The sequence below is a fragment of the Bombus affinis genome, chromosome 12, assembly GCF_024516045.1.
Source record: "Bombus affinis isolate iyBomAffi1 chromosome 12, iyBomAffi1.2, whole genome shotgun sequence".
Taxonomy (NCBI): domain Eukaryota; kingdom Metazoa; phylum Arthropoda; class Insecta; order Hymenoptera; family Apidae; genus Bombus; species Bombus affinis.
Window position 1 is genome coordinate 10,402,465 of NC_066355.1, and position 14,528 is coordinate 10,416,992.

The 14,528-nt window shown below is 37.4% G+C and overlaps 1 protein-coding gene across 5 annotated transcripts in view; it reads left to right on the top strand.

The window, feature by feature from the left end:
- LOC126922371 (putative polypeptide N-acetylgalactosaminyltransferase 9) overlaps positions 1 to 14,528 on the top strand; it is a 294,734-nt gene that overhangs the window by 275,756 nt on the left and 4,450 nt on the right. For 4 of the 5 annotated variants that reach the window (XM_050734912.1, XM_050734909.1, XM_050734911.1 and 1 more), the window contains 2 exons: positions 6,646 to 6,756; positions 14,172 to 14,300. In XM_050734912.1, coding sequence (XP_050590869.1) covers positions 6,646 to 6,756; positions 14,172 to 14,300 — 240 coding nt within the window. Of the gene's footprint in view, positions 1 to 6,645; positions 6,757 to 7,303; positions 7,409 to 14,171; positions 14,301 to 14,528 lie in introns of all 5 variants that reach the window. The other variant, XM_050734913.1, reaches the window with a different exon arrangement.

The window sequence follows — 14,528 nt, forward strand, 5'->3', positions numbered from 1 at the left end:
TCCGTAATTTCTCGGCTGACAAACCTTTCGTTTATCATAAATACATGTGTTTGGTTATTGATTATTATCAACGAAGTAACTCGTGCTGTTTAATATCAATTCCACTCGTATAAAAGACAAACACGGAGAATTTAAATCAAATATTACAGCAATGAATGTTTCTGAAATAAATTTATTTTATGTAGCTTTGATTGCATTTTCCAATATTTTATAGTATCAAGAGAAAGAGTCGGTGAATGGAGAAAGTTTACACAGAGATGTAACATAGGAAATTCAGTTAATAACGATTACAATTTACCTAATCTCTATAAATTTCGAAGAGACCCGCATCACACTTCGTATTTGAATGTACTATGGTAAAGTACTTAAAGTTACTTACAATCTGACTATCCATTAGTAACAATGGTAATATCCATCTTGTTTAACCTCTATTAGAATGGCTACGTTTGCTCTCCAGTAAGAATACAGACGATTCGAATAAATTCAACCTAACATTCCTCGTTTTCTCACTAAGTTTGAGCAAACAGTTTCATCTAATTTTATTACATTCTACGATTTTCTGTAGCCACGTGAATATTTTACTGAAAGATCAAATATAATTCGAACAGAGAACAATCATTATCCTTAAGGAACTTCCTCCGATATTTTTCATCCATTTCTTTTTTTTTTTTTTTTTTACCCTTCAACTAATCCTTAAAAATCTGGGACTGATATCGCGAGCTTTCCAACTTTTTTCCCCCGCGTGACCTTCATATATTATTATATAAATATTCAAAGCTTGCCCATATCGAACGATTAATCTCAACCGATTCAAACGGAGGCATCGCGTGCACAATATATTTTTCACACTTTTGCACCTTTCTCTCTTTCTCTTATTTCCCACCGATTCTCTTTCGAAACAGTTTATAGCACTTTTAACGTTTAATTAATGCCGCCATTTTTATGTCTTACGTTCACGAAACGAATGACTAAAACAGACGGGTAAAATAATGCTTCAGATCCACGATGATTATTAAACACAATAATTATGCCAGCTTACAAGCACCTGTAACGACTTTAGACTTGGCGTTCGTTTTAATGTTAAATCGTCGGAATAATCTTTACGAGACGGTATCGTATGGAAATATCGATCGAAGAAAAGTCAGTCCTTGTTCCTCGTAATCTCGTGGACCCTTCTCGAAAACCCTAGATCCTTTCCTCATGTACGTTCGTAGATTCACGACAAAGTCACGGCATCTAACGTTGGATTAAAGGCTTTCTACTTTCATGTAAATTGCAGTGTCACGCAATGTGGATATTTCATGCTTTCCCTTATCCTTGTCACCCTGTTTTCCTTTAGTTCGCCGATTTTATCCCGAATTAAGGAATGGAAGACCGAAAATTTTTCGTACGATTGGATAATTGAATATAGATCCTGAGACAGAAAGAGAAGTGTGAAAAGAAAAGTGACGGAAAGGAAGCTTATGAAAGGAAAAAGTGATCGCAGTCGATGATATATCAGGTACATTGTAATTTTGTTGAACTCACTCGAATTCGAAGAAAGAAATTCGGAAGCGAAGATTTTCAGTAGAAACGGAGAAACATATTTTTATTAATTTTGCCAGCCACATCGTGAACATTCAACGTTTACCACCTCTGAAAATATAAAATAAATAGTAAAAAGTGTATGAGATTAGTTATGTCTTAATTAACTTTTTTAATCACAACCTGGTTGTTTATCTGGAAATGTTATTAAATGCTGAAATACTTGTCGCTTTCTCCATTTGCAGTTTTTCCTCGCCGAAAAAATAATCGTTTCCTCTTCTCTTGACGCTTGCTTCTTTTGCCATTTCAACAAACGAGTCTGTTGAAATAGAATTTACAATGATGCGTGATAATTACTTTTCCCTAGAAATATGAATTCTAGGCCATGGTGTGTCGTTTAAATATTTAGTTGACGTCTGTCCGCGTTAGCGACTGAATTACATGGCTGGTTTCGTAAAACTTAAAAACTCATTTTGAAAGTGAAGGCGGAAAATGAAACGGCTCTGGGTAATGATTTCTCGGAAGTTCGACTTGCTCTATTGAAAAGTTTCTCAAGTCGAGGACTTGGCCTCGTTCTCTGGTATCAGGGTTCTCTATCGTAGGATTCGTAAATGAATCTATATTTTCATTAACATTCAATGAAATCTTTTTTACGATATTATATTTATACGAATATTTAAGACAAATCTCGTAATTGGAATAAATATCTTTGCCGCATATACAGAAATGATTCGAAAATTTTAATCGAAACAATCGAACAGAGAATTACTTTCTTCTCCGACTAGAGTTTGTTACTTGAAGACCTGCAACCTGTTATTTCGGAAGCAAATAATGTTCAGGATGATTGATGTAAGAAATCTGCAATTACTTCATTATTTCTACCTTACAACGTTAGTGTTTCCTAATTATGATCGATTATGACGTAGCAAAACTATGGTTTAATCTTTCATAATTTACACAGGCCTCCTTACAAACGCCGACAAGACAAAGGTACAACGTTTCCCTCGTTGAATTCTCTTTGAACGAGATCGAATGGAAATGAATTTCTTAACTGAATCTTCGGTGGTCTTAGGTTTGCCAAAAATTACAATTTCTTCTGCTTTTCCATTTTAGAATTAAATTCTAATTTATTTCTGAATATTCTACTATTGTTCTGTTACACTCGAATTTCTCTTAAAACAAAAATGGTGGAACGTTAATAAACAGACGCGTAAATGAATTTTTCAGCGCCGAAAACCGAAACGTAGAAATTAGACAAAACAGAATTCGGTGCTTGATCCGCTTTATCGAGTCGAACGGAGTTGAAATCGGGAAAGAATCGAGCGTTAGCCATGAGACCGTGGCGTAGAAATCGTATCGATCAACCGGTTTCCACCCTCGCTAGTACCCTGCCGTTACCCTCAGTTCCCCCATTCGAACCGGAATGGAATGCGTTTTGCCATATTTTTTCCCGGCGCTGGCACCGTTCGCCTGCAGAAACTCTTACGGCCGGGCAAATAGTGGAAAAAGAGAGGCGCGTTGGAAAAAGGAGGAAACGCGTAAAGGATGGCCGGACATTTTCGCGAAGAAACATTTCACGCGCTCTGCGCTTCGGAATGCGTTCCGTGCCGCATGCGAAATAACAATTTCACTGGCTGTCACGAAACTTATGCTTTTACAGTTTAGCCAGCCTTTCCTCTTCTCTTCTCTTCTCTTCTCTTCTCTTCTCTTCTCTTCTCTTCTCTTCTCTTCTCTTCTCTTCTCTTTTTCCTGACATCCGACATCACCTTTTTCACTTTTTTTTCTACTCTCATCATATTTTTTGTTTCGTTTTTCTTTTTCCTTTGTTTCTATGGAGGGTTGGTTAAATCACGTTGGCTACTCGCGGTCGGGAAAACGAGGAGATGAGTGGATTTATAGTTCCAATGCGACTCTCGCATGCAAATAATTTTCCGATCCACGTGGACCGATACGAGTGAAAAATTTGTGCTCGTTAAAAAGTGTGCCTTTGATGAATGCTCAGGGAGAAGGATTTGGCTGCTCGATGAAACGACGCGTGGAAAGGGGCGAATGTTTCGTAACGTATGTTTTATGAACTGGTTTGCATAGACTTTTGGTTATCGAATGACTATTTAAATTGTACTCGCTTTAGTTGGAATGTTTCCGTTTTATTAGCAGATGCGTCTTGTGCGATCAAATTAACGATAGATAAAATTTTACAAGTTACAAGTTATAAATTACTGATGTTACCAGCTATCCTCGCGTAACGGTAACGAGTGACAAGCTTGACGATAGAAGAAAAGACATTTTATAAGTAAATTTTAGAAAATTCAATTGACGTGGCGTTATAGAAGATTAAATTTTATTCAAAGAATCCTCTTATCATTCATCCAATTATTTAGTCTCCAATCACCTCAATTTCTTTCAATTCCCATCGAATTCCATCGACTTTGCGAATAACTTCCAAAAATCAGGACTCTATAAATCAGCGAAAGGAACCCTCTCGAAAAAATTAGTTGGTCGAACAGGAGCCTCCGAGTCTCTAATAAAGCTCGGCACGAAGATGGGAATCCTGCAACTTCCGGAATTTCATCGAAGTCGGCCAAACGTCGACGATAAATCAGTAGTTTTTATTCCAGCCAGATCGGCCAACGTCGACGACTACGAACGACGAGGATGAAAGACACGAAGATGCTCGTGTTGAAACTGCAACGACCACAGAATTCTTGCATGCAGCGAAATCAGGACTTTGCTGACCGGGCTTTCGTGACTGAATGCATTCTATTGCATGAAAACGCATACACCCGCGAACACACGTGGTCTTCTATACGCGAAGATCACGTGTACGTCTGTGTTTTTCTGTGCGTCTGTGTTTTTCGTAGGTGTATGCGCGTAGTGCACGTGCAAGGATCGGTGTATATTCGCAGACAAAACAGTAGCTCCGGCTCATTTTCGATTTGTCGCCGTCTATCTGAAAAATGGAAAACCGCATCGCTCTGTTGCAGGCCTCATCTTTTTGTTCGCGTTCTGTGCAACTGTTCTACGGGCCGTGTACCACGAGCTCGAGGAAAAATCGATCGTTCGTTGATACTCGATACGTTTCACAGACGGTGATCTCGATTGAACGGTTTGATCAGGAGAAATGCGGGTTGTTTTAAGAAAGAAGTTGCTGGAAATTTGTGGAAACTTTAAGGAACATTGGTAGAGACAGTACTGTAGAGAAACTATGAAAATCTTAAAATATCTAAATCAATTGGGCAGTTCATGGTAGTACACCCTGTATATAACGACGATCAAATTTTAGAAAACGCTAAAATAGTCGTGTCAACTTAACTAATTAATTACATCACTATGACTTTCAAGTGAGCGTATTAACTACTTTAGTACATGGACTATCACTATTATTATCGGTGATCCATTTATCTAAATTTTATAGAATGATTAAAAGATGATAAATTTCATGGGCTAAAAATATCCAACAGTGTGAACGACTTAAATAAAACCCCCAAAATATCGTGTAAACGCAACATAATATCTTACAGAAATTAAATCTCGTGATGTAATATATTTCAATCTGTCGAGTCTCTCAGGGCAAAATATATAAAATCCGTGTGGCATTCAATGTGTTAACAAACGCTGGACTTCTAAACCTTCGCATTACAGTTTGCAAAACTAAAACAACTTGCACAAATTCCGCGAACTCAACGACAAAGAACCAACTTGTACAATCGAGATTCCACCGCATGATTCATAATGAAAGAAACGTTTAACAGGAATCTACGCCGATAAAACGTCAGCGAGGCGTAAAAAAGAACGATCAGGTACCACGTATCGAGCATGGAGATGTAAAGATAGCAGCATATAAAGAAACAACGATATAGGAATAGAGAGTACGCTGCACAGAGATCCTTTGTGCCCTCGTTTAATACATATGCGCATGCACAGTATATATGAGTTGTTTAACGTAAGTCAAACTTCCGGGTAATGAAGGATAAAATAAAAATTTTGCAAGGATTCGAGTTTGACATTTTCGCGTATCCTGCTATTCAACGTGGAACTATAGATAACGAAGATATACTTACAGTACTTCTGCACAAAACAGAATGATGGTTACGATGTCTAGAAATGGTTGTAAGCCAGACAGACAAAAGACTGACTGACGTTATTTTTGCATTAAACGGCTCATGTGTAAGTGTAACGCCGATCAACGAACGGTGTGGTAGGTGAGCGTGTGTGCCTGGTTAGGCAAGGATGAAAAGGCCCTTTACGCGGCGTTATTTCTCTATTTCCATATCGCATTCACTTACGCGATAACACATGACTCGTGTACTTTTGTCTTTACATCTCGATGGTATCGCGAGGGTGAAATTTTGCCAGAGCTTTCGCGAAGCTTTATATACGAGCGCAGCCGTTCAATTATTACGTTTCCCTCCATTGATTTATGCGTTTTTCGTTTTCCCAGACGTGGCACTGCGAAATACTTGGCGATTGTAAATATCCGTGGCGACGTGCGAACACCAGAGAGAAAAATAACACGGTCCATCAGGAGAAAAATATTTTCGATAGGAAATCGTCTGCAACGCGAAAAATATTTTTCGCCCGGGATATAATTCCTATTGTTTTCTATAGCGCGCAGATATCGAAGATTGATTCTCTTCGCTGTCTCTCTAACGAGAGGAATTCGTCGATTGTCAGATCCGTTCTTTTTAAAGAGATTCAATTTTCCAACTTTCTCAACAATAGCATATGGCTATAGTTTCCTTTTCCAAAGAAGATCTTTTACCATATACGGGTTGTCGACGATTAGAATCGGGCATTGAGAATTCAAGGAATAATTGGCAATTTTTTTTTTTTTTTTTTGAACGTAGATTTTTCAAACTAATTACATTACTTTTTAAATACTAAAGCGAATGGATAATGATTAATGGTATAAATATTGAAATTATGAAACTTAACTTGATTTTCAAGGTTCAGCTGCTTCAAATACCTTAGCTTAGATTTAATTCGTTGATATGATAATCAAGACGACAAAATTATTTCTTTTTCTCGGGTGTTCGTCGCGTTACGCGAAAAAATGTACGAACTAACCTGCCGCTTCTAATGATACTAATCCGTGAAATGATTGTACTAACTAATGAACAGGTTCGTAATCTTGGAGAAGGAGGTAACACCTGTCTGGATTCGCCGGCACGCAAGGCAGACTTGCACAAACCGGCTGGACTCTATCCATGCCATCGACAAGGTGGAAATCAGGTACAAATAGACGCATGGACGATGAATCCAAACCTCGATCAAACATATGACGAGCCCCGTTTTCAGCCGTTTGTTTCGTTATCTGTCTCGTGTCTCTTCGTGTCGCAATTTCACGCTTGAAGCGAAAATTCGACTTTTTCGAATATTTGCAGCCTAGCAATGAACTTCAAACACACTTCTCTGAATTAAGAAGCAAATAATCTTGAAATGTAATTAAGAACAACTTTTACTTCACATTTCTGTGACGGAATACTCGTCGAAAGTCGATTTTTCGTTTCTCTAACCTAAAGCCTCTTAACACCCGTTCACACCTGCATGATTAGTTGTACGTATTTCAGGCTTACGTGTACTATCTGTGTGGCTTCGTGTTTTCCATTTCTTCAGGGTTGTGAGATAAGAAATAGGAAGGTATTGTGGTAAATCTTTGCGCGAGATCACTCGGACTGTTGAGATTCGAATGATAAAAGAAGCGAGATAAGTTTCTTTGAAATTTTTTCGCGGCGAAAGTTTAGTAGTAACAGTTTGCAAATCTGTTAATTCGCTGCAGATCAGACACCTGGTTAGCAGCATGTGTATAGACTCGGCAGGAAAACCTGAAGACCTGCACCAGCCAGTGGGTTTATATCCCTGTCACCGCCAGGGCGGCAATCAGGTACACGAATTCAGAATTCGAGAGAATGAACGCGTTTGGAATAATCATCGGGGCACGCGGTGCTATAACTGCTTGTTTCATTTCATTCTAATAATAGTTCGAGTGTCAGATTCGAATCTGCAAGGCGTTCTTTTCTTTTTTTTTTTTCTTTCTTTTTTGTTTTTTGGATCCTTGATGGTGATGGGATATTTGTAAATCTACTTGCTCGTAGCATGTTTGTGGAGTACGTTAGAGGTGAGATCTAGGAAATTGTCTTTTTGAAAAATCAAACAAAATTTCATAGTATTTACACCGATATAATATTATATAGTAAATTAATTCTTTGTGGGTAAAAAATTGTACGTTTAAGAATGATATTACCATAATTCATTGAACATAACTCTGGTGTTATGTTCGACAATATTTTCTAAAATGTAATATACGTCAATTTGGGTTAACGTGAAATTATAATGCGCAATTTCCCAGAGAAACGCGGTCTATTTATTTGTTAATTATGTACAGGCAAAATTTCATTTAATACAACAATGTTTTTGCAAAAAATAGAACTTGTCCGAGTCCTGTATAACGTGTTTTAATAACACACGCGGTTTATTTAATAAAACACAGGCCAGATTATTATTACTTACAGAGCAGGATGGAATATAATACATTTTCCAGGCATATATCTACGAATACAGTATGAAATTACACACTACAGTCATATTACAGGTAATAGCGTTTCGTGACCTGGAGACAAGTGATATTACAGAGATTATCTGTCATATATAATGATACAAGATTATAGTTGTGTGTACGTACAGGTAATCAATGATAATATATTTATAACGTTGTTGTGTTTTGTTGATTTGACGATAACGAGAAGCCATCGAATGCCTCTCCTGAAAACATAGATTCGAAAAATGGTACGACAGCTTGATATGTAATCGATAACGATATCTTTTGGCCTTAACACAGGCTCACAATTTCATATTTAAAGAAACAATGGAAACTGTTTTTATTTTTTAATCCTTACAAATCTGTTTACAATTCAGTGAAGCGTACGATTCGCTAAACATTGGGCATTTTTAACCCTCGGTTTGTCACATTTGTTTCACGAATCTCCGACTCATCCAGATCCTCTTCAGTTCTCAAGTAGCAGCGCCTAATCGTCGGATATTATAGAGAAACATTTCTAATTTATACTAGATCGTACATATAGCGCCATTATAAGTGTCGTCTCGAAGATATTTCTTTTCAAAGTAATACCACACTCGTAATAACTCTGGGACTCGTAATAACAATCAAGTTTGATGACAATTTGGAAAAAATGAGAACTTTCCAATCGAAATCTCTTTAAAATGTTACTAAATTTGTTCGCATCGCCAACACGAGAATTTTCTAAGACGATTTCGAACTTCCTAATGTATTGTACATTGTGTTCGCGTAAATTACAAAGCAGTCTCGTTAGAATTGCCACAACTATTTACGAATTTTCTTGGCGGTGTCGCCCGGGCGAACAATTGTTCACGATAATCATTCTGCCAGGAACGAGTATCGCCGACGAAGGAAGAAAAAGGGACCATTAACCGACACGACACGTTTACCATTTAACTTGCACGCTAACTCGGTGCTAAGCTCGACCCATTTCGCTGCAATTAGTAACGTGGCTAATCTGGTGCAGGTGCTCATCAATCGTCGACCTTCTTTCTCTGTCTGTCCAGCTCTATTCCTGTCTCTGTTTCACACACGTGCACGAGTGGCACGTTGGGCCAAGCTACATAGCTTTCTCTTGGCCCGGCTATCTGCTGCTTGTCGTCATTTTTAGCTTCACGTGCCAGCGTGTCGAATTAATCTTCTGACCCGTGGGAACCAGCACGCGTGCTGGAAATTACCCATCGTGGGTGTAACCGTGCCATGTCGAGGCTACAGTAATGTCCGCTCGTCTGGCTATGACGTGTCTTTCAGCACCCATTGATAAGGGTGCTAAGCTCTTGATGAATCGATCTGTTGTTTCGGTACCATTTGTTACGGGGAAAGAATCACTCGCGATGTTGCAGCTTGTTGCGATTTAATGAAGTCGTGTATGCCGTGGAAATTATGTTCTTTACTACCTAGCTACAGGGTACTCGTCGTGAGAGAAATTTGAAATTTTTATTTCAGTATCTAGTCTGCTACTTGTGATTCCTCTCAGCTACGTACATCGTCAGAACTTTGAAAGCATGGATATAATAGTTCAATCATTTAACGTGTGAAAAGTTTGGAAGAATTTCAAGTTGGTCCATTTACTTTCGAGTATTTCTATATAAAAGAAAGTTCTATATTATCATAGAATATTCAACAACGGTGTCAGATTAAACAGTTAAACTGGGTGTACTACAATATTCATCGATAATACACGAATACAAACATTCATCAATTAAATACCAATATTCCAAGAAGCATTCATCAATTAAACATCCTATAACACGATCCCAAATCCATTTCCCTATGAAAGCAGTTCAATGTACGTTCAATTTCACACATTTTGATTTACCAAAACACGAAACTCTGCTCAGCTTCTCTTAGCGAATTTCACGCGGTTTTAAATTCTTCGAAGCTTCCCTTGCGTACCTAAAACAAGAAAAATGCTAACTAAACCGAACGGCGACTAAAAATTCACCTGGTTAGAAGAAACAAGGGAGCGTGAGAGGAAGAAAAAGGGGGTCGGCGAAGCTCGTTACCAGATAAAACGAGCGCTGTCACGTCGAAACCATGAAAAGGTAGCCTCGTAACCGGGCATTCGTCTCGTCGTTAAAATCACGCAAACGATGCTGACAACGACGAAGACGATGACGTCGAGCAGGAAGAGAAGGACAAGGCTGGCCGGCGCGAGTCCCGGGTGTACGTTTGATACAAAAGCTGAATCGTTCCCCGGAGTTCCGGCGCGGTTTAACAACCGTGACAACCGGTTACAACCAAAAACACAATCAGTCGCCGCTCGCTTGGCCTCGTAAAGCGTCGCTTTAATTTAGCTATTTGCCGTAGCAATTAAGCCGCGGTTTCACGGTAATTACGCCGCTACCCCTGAACTCCGACCGACTCTCTGATGCAGTCGAGGCCAGTCTGCATTTCCGCCGTGTGGCGTCCATTGATGATTTCGACGCGTCCGAATGACGGCACACGAATCACACCATGCACCGGCTGATGGATATTTCGTGGCGTATTTCGAAAATTTCTCGCTGGATCTGTTCATTGTAGTAACGTCGCTGAAAAACATCGAGATCGTCTATAACTAGACTGTGTTTATTGTGCGAATTTAGAAAGAGACTATTTCTATACACTTTTTGGAAAAATAATTTCAGTTGTAATACGTCAATCAACTGTAATGTGTTTGATCAAATTGGCCATTAGATAACAGCGCGCGAACTTTCGAAATTACTAAGTACAAAATTGCTTTTGATTGATGGACAAAGAACGATAGCCGAATTGAGGGAATCCTAATTAATTAAACTGACACATGAAACCAGCAAATTAGAGAATTCTCTAAATAACAGTAGTGAATTGCAGACAGGCGTCGAGCAGAGAATGTTCGAAATCGCACAATAATGCACAATTGAATTAAATAGCTGATGGTACGAGATAAAGGAATTCTCGTTTTAATTAACAAATACGCGATAATGAAGAATAACAGCATTTCTAGTTAATTCAATGAACATACGCTTTACGAACGGCAAATTCTTGCAATTATCGCGTAATTCTTGTCTAATTTTGTTAATGCTACAAAGTAAAAATAAATAAAAATTAAGATTTCTACTGTATAAATTAATCAAAATCCATGCAGTCGTAATTATCTATAATTTGAAAATCATTAGCGACAAGAATAATCTTCATTAATTTGTTAAAGAGTCATTTTCATCCTATATTAATCTTGCTGCTGATAATTCAGATATTTTCTCCTAGAAAAAGTAAAATAAATCCATCCTTCCATTCACGATTGTCTCACTATACGTTTCAATATGTAATAACACAAAATCCTGAACAATGAAACACAGAATCCTATAACAATGTATAACAATGTAGCTATTCGCAACATCAACCGTCAGACAAGCGTCGACAGTAGTTACACCCAGTGTTACATACGCATCTCGTGTATCAACTAGTACACAGTCGGTTGTAGATGACAATCCAATAAAAGATAGTCAGCGATGATCGTGCAGATAACAGACGTCTCGATAATACGCAGTTGGCAGCTGATGAAGAGATTGAATTCAGATAGGCCGATTGCATTGTGATTAGATGACACTAACAGCAAGTAATCATTGATAATTAGGTAACAGATAGTATGACAGTCGCTTGATAACCATGTGTTTAGATAAAGCTATATTCAAGATTAGATTGTGATCGTGGATACACGATCGCTGAACGTTATCGTTAAATCGTATTTCATCACCGATTATCATTAAAATACTCGTGATTACTTTTAATATTCGATATAAAATCCTATGGAAACAAAAAGGGCGGTAAAGGGAAGATTTCTCGCAGAGAATTTGCAAATTCGATTACAGTGATACTTTTTTTTGGAACAGGAGTCGTTTAGGGGGAGATTAACATCATTTCTACCTCGATCCTGGTTTATGGTTGTCTGATATATTTTACGTACTGTTGGAGCGGATATAGATAGTAATTCTTGGTTGTTAACATGCGGTAACTGGTGCATGGCGTTAATCCTCGCTTTTCGTTATCCCGAATCCCGCCGCTTTTGAGTCTATCGTTGCACGACAGAGGCTGAAAACCTTTGAATTTTCAACACAGATGGTTCTGACAGCGCGGTTACAACCGTGTAACGATTTGAATAAGTAGAAGCCACTGTTCGTCCCTGACCACTCGTGACACTTAATGAACTCTTCGCTACATATGCTCCCTCGGCCTGTACCAATTGAAATTTTGTACGTACGTTTCAGCTAATTACGCTAATTTTAGATATCAATTAGACACGAAATAAAATAATATCAGGTAGATATTGGAAAGGAATATTATTAATTATTCGGTTCTCGAGGAATATAATTATTGTGTCGACTTAATACGGTAACGAAATGTAATAAATTAAATTTGAGATTACAAAATTTGTCCAATTTCAAATCGATTATCAGTAATTTAATAATATTACGTTGTATTCGTTGTCATTTTATTGTAAAAAAAGATCATTGAATCTTTTACAAGTAGCTCGGTTGAAATAATTCTTTTTACAACAGGGATGCCATGTTATGCTTTCAAAAGCGCGAACGTACACGCACTTAGGCACTTAACAAGATACGTTCTAGTTCTCGTTTTCGCTACCAGCAACTACAACTTGATGGAACGTTGTCAAATTCAATTGACCAGTATGATTCAATCACATAGGAGCAGATCGACGCAATATCTGGGACCACTGAACTCGATTATCAACGATCGACATTCATTATCACGGAATTCCCTTCTCATATAATTTCCCACTCGGATTTCATTTCGCCTCAAGTGTGTCAAATGTAACCACGTACGCACATATTTAATTAATAATTATTTCGATGAAATTGTATTTCAAAAATAGCGAAAATGTTCGCGTAGAAAAAGATTTCACTTTAATATTTTTTATTTTTAACAAAATATAATTCTGTCATCAGAGTTTCTATATATTTTAAAGTTCATTTGTCACGAGAAAAATTTATTTACAGTGTAATAGAATATCTCTACTGTTGGTAAAAAACAAACATTTTTTCTTGAAGTTTCTATCACTTCTATTTTAATTACTTTATTGATGAACATTTATCAAATGAAAACAGACGATTAGTTTAAAAAGTTTCAACTACCATGGAATATTCAAAGGCTCATAAGGCTTCAAAGCATTAAATAGCCATTACATGTGCAAATTTGAACCCACTATATTGTTAGAGTAATTACGGAGATGAAATACTCCTCTTCATACGTATTAAAAACTTGAACGTTTTCCCGGACGCGCTTAAAAACTTCAAAGCTACAAAAGAAAATTTTGATCCCTTCAATAAAGAAGCTTCTTTTCAATTAAGAAAATTGGCCATTTTACCGTGTTAATTAGAAAGTTTTCAGTGGCTCCGCATATTACATGGTCTCTAGTGTAAGCAGAAATTTGAATCTTATTACGATTACCTTATTACTCCATTTTCTTCAAATATATGTTTTTCATACCCGATCTTTCATACATTCATTTGTGAAAATAGTAAATCTATCACATAACTTTACAATTTCTACGCTATTACGTATGATTCGCCAATTTTAGAATCTCTATTAGTCAAAAAATTTTGAAATTACCTGTAGCCATCAAAAAACTAAAATTTGATACATTACGAGATACTAGAATGTTTAACAAAATCTAGTAAAATGTTCCTGACGATGATAATTTCCAAATAATTCAAATTCTCATCTTAGAGGAGATAGAACTTTAGTCGAGTAATAAGAAAATACAGCCAAGTGATCGTGGTCGACGATATACCGGACAAGTTACACAAAATTCTAGAATATAATATTAAACGCTCTTAGATTTTTTATACGAACTTGACCTCCAGTAAAAATATACTTTGTTCAAAAATGTTCACCTAGTTTCGTGACGTTTTTTCAACAAGTTGCAAAGAAATTTACTTATTCCATTCGTCTCTCGAATGTTTATGATTTCGGCAGTCTGTCGGTGGACAAATGCATCCATATGTATGTGCAGTAGCTGTCAGAACCATCGGTCATAGGCAAACGATGGAGGTCAAAATCCACGAACATTAATCTTGATCGTTTGTCACAGTACTGGATGTTGAGCAAGACTGGCGAGATCCGTCGAGACGAGTCGTGCCTGGATTACAGCGGCACCGATGTCATCCTCTATCCTTGTCATGGTAGCAAGGGGAATCAACAATGGATTTATAATCATCAGGTACGTAATCCTTGCGTTCGTGGCAAGTATTGAGTGCACGCTTAAGTAATTAATATCAAATCCTGTTCTGATTTTCCTGGGGATTATTTTCGTACTTGTTGCGTTAAGGTTGAAATTTATTCGTGTCGAACGGGGATCGTCTGTTCAAATATACAGAGGTTTTTATTTAATTATCTTAACATGTTCTTAATTATTTAGTAGATTATTTATCGATTAGGCTATCAGTTA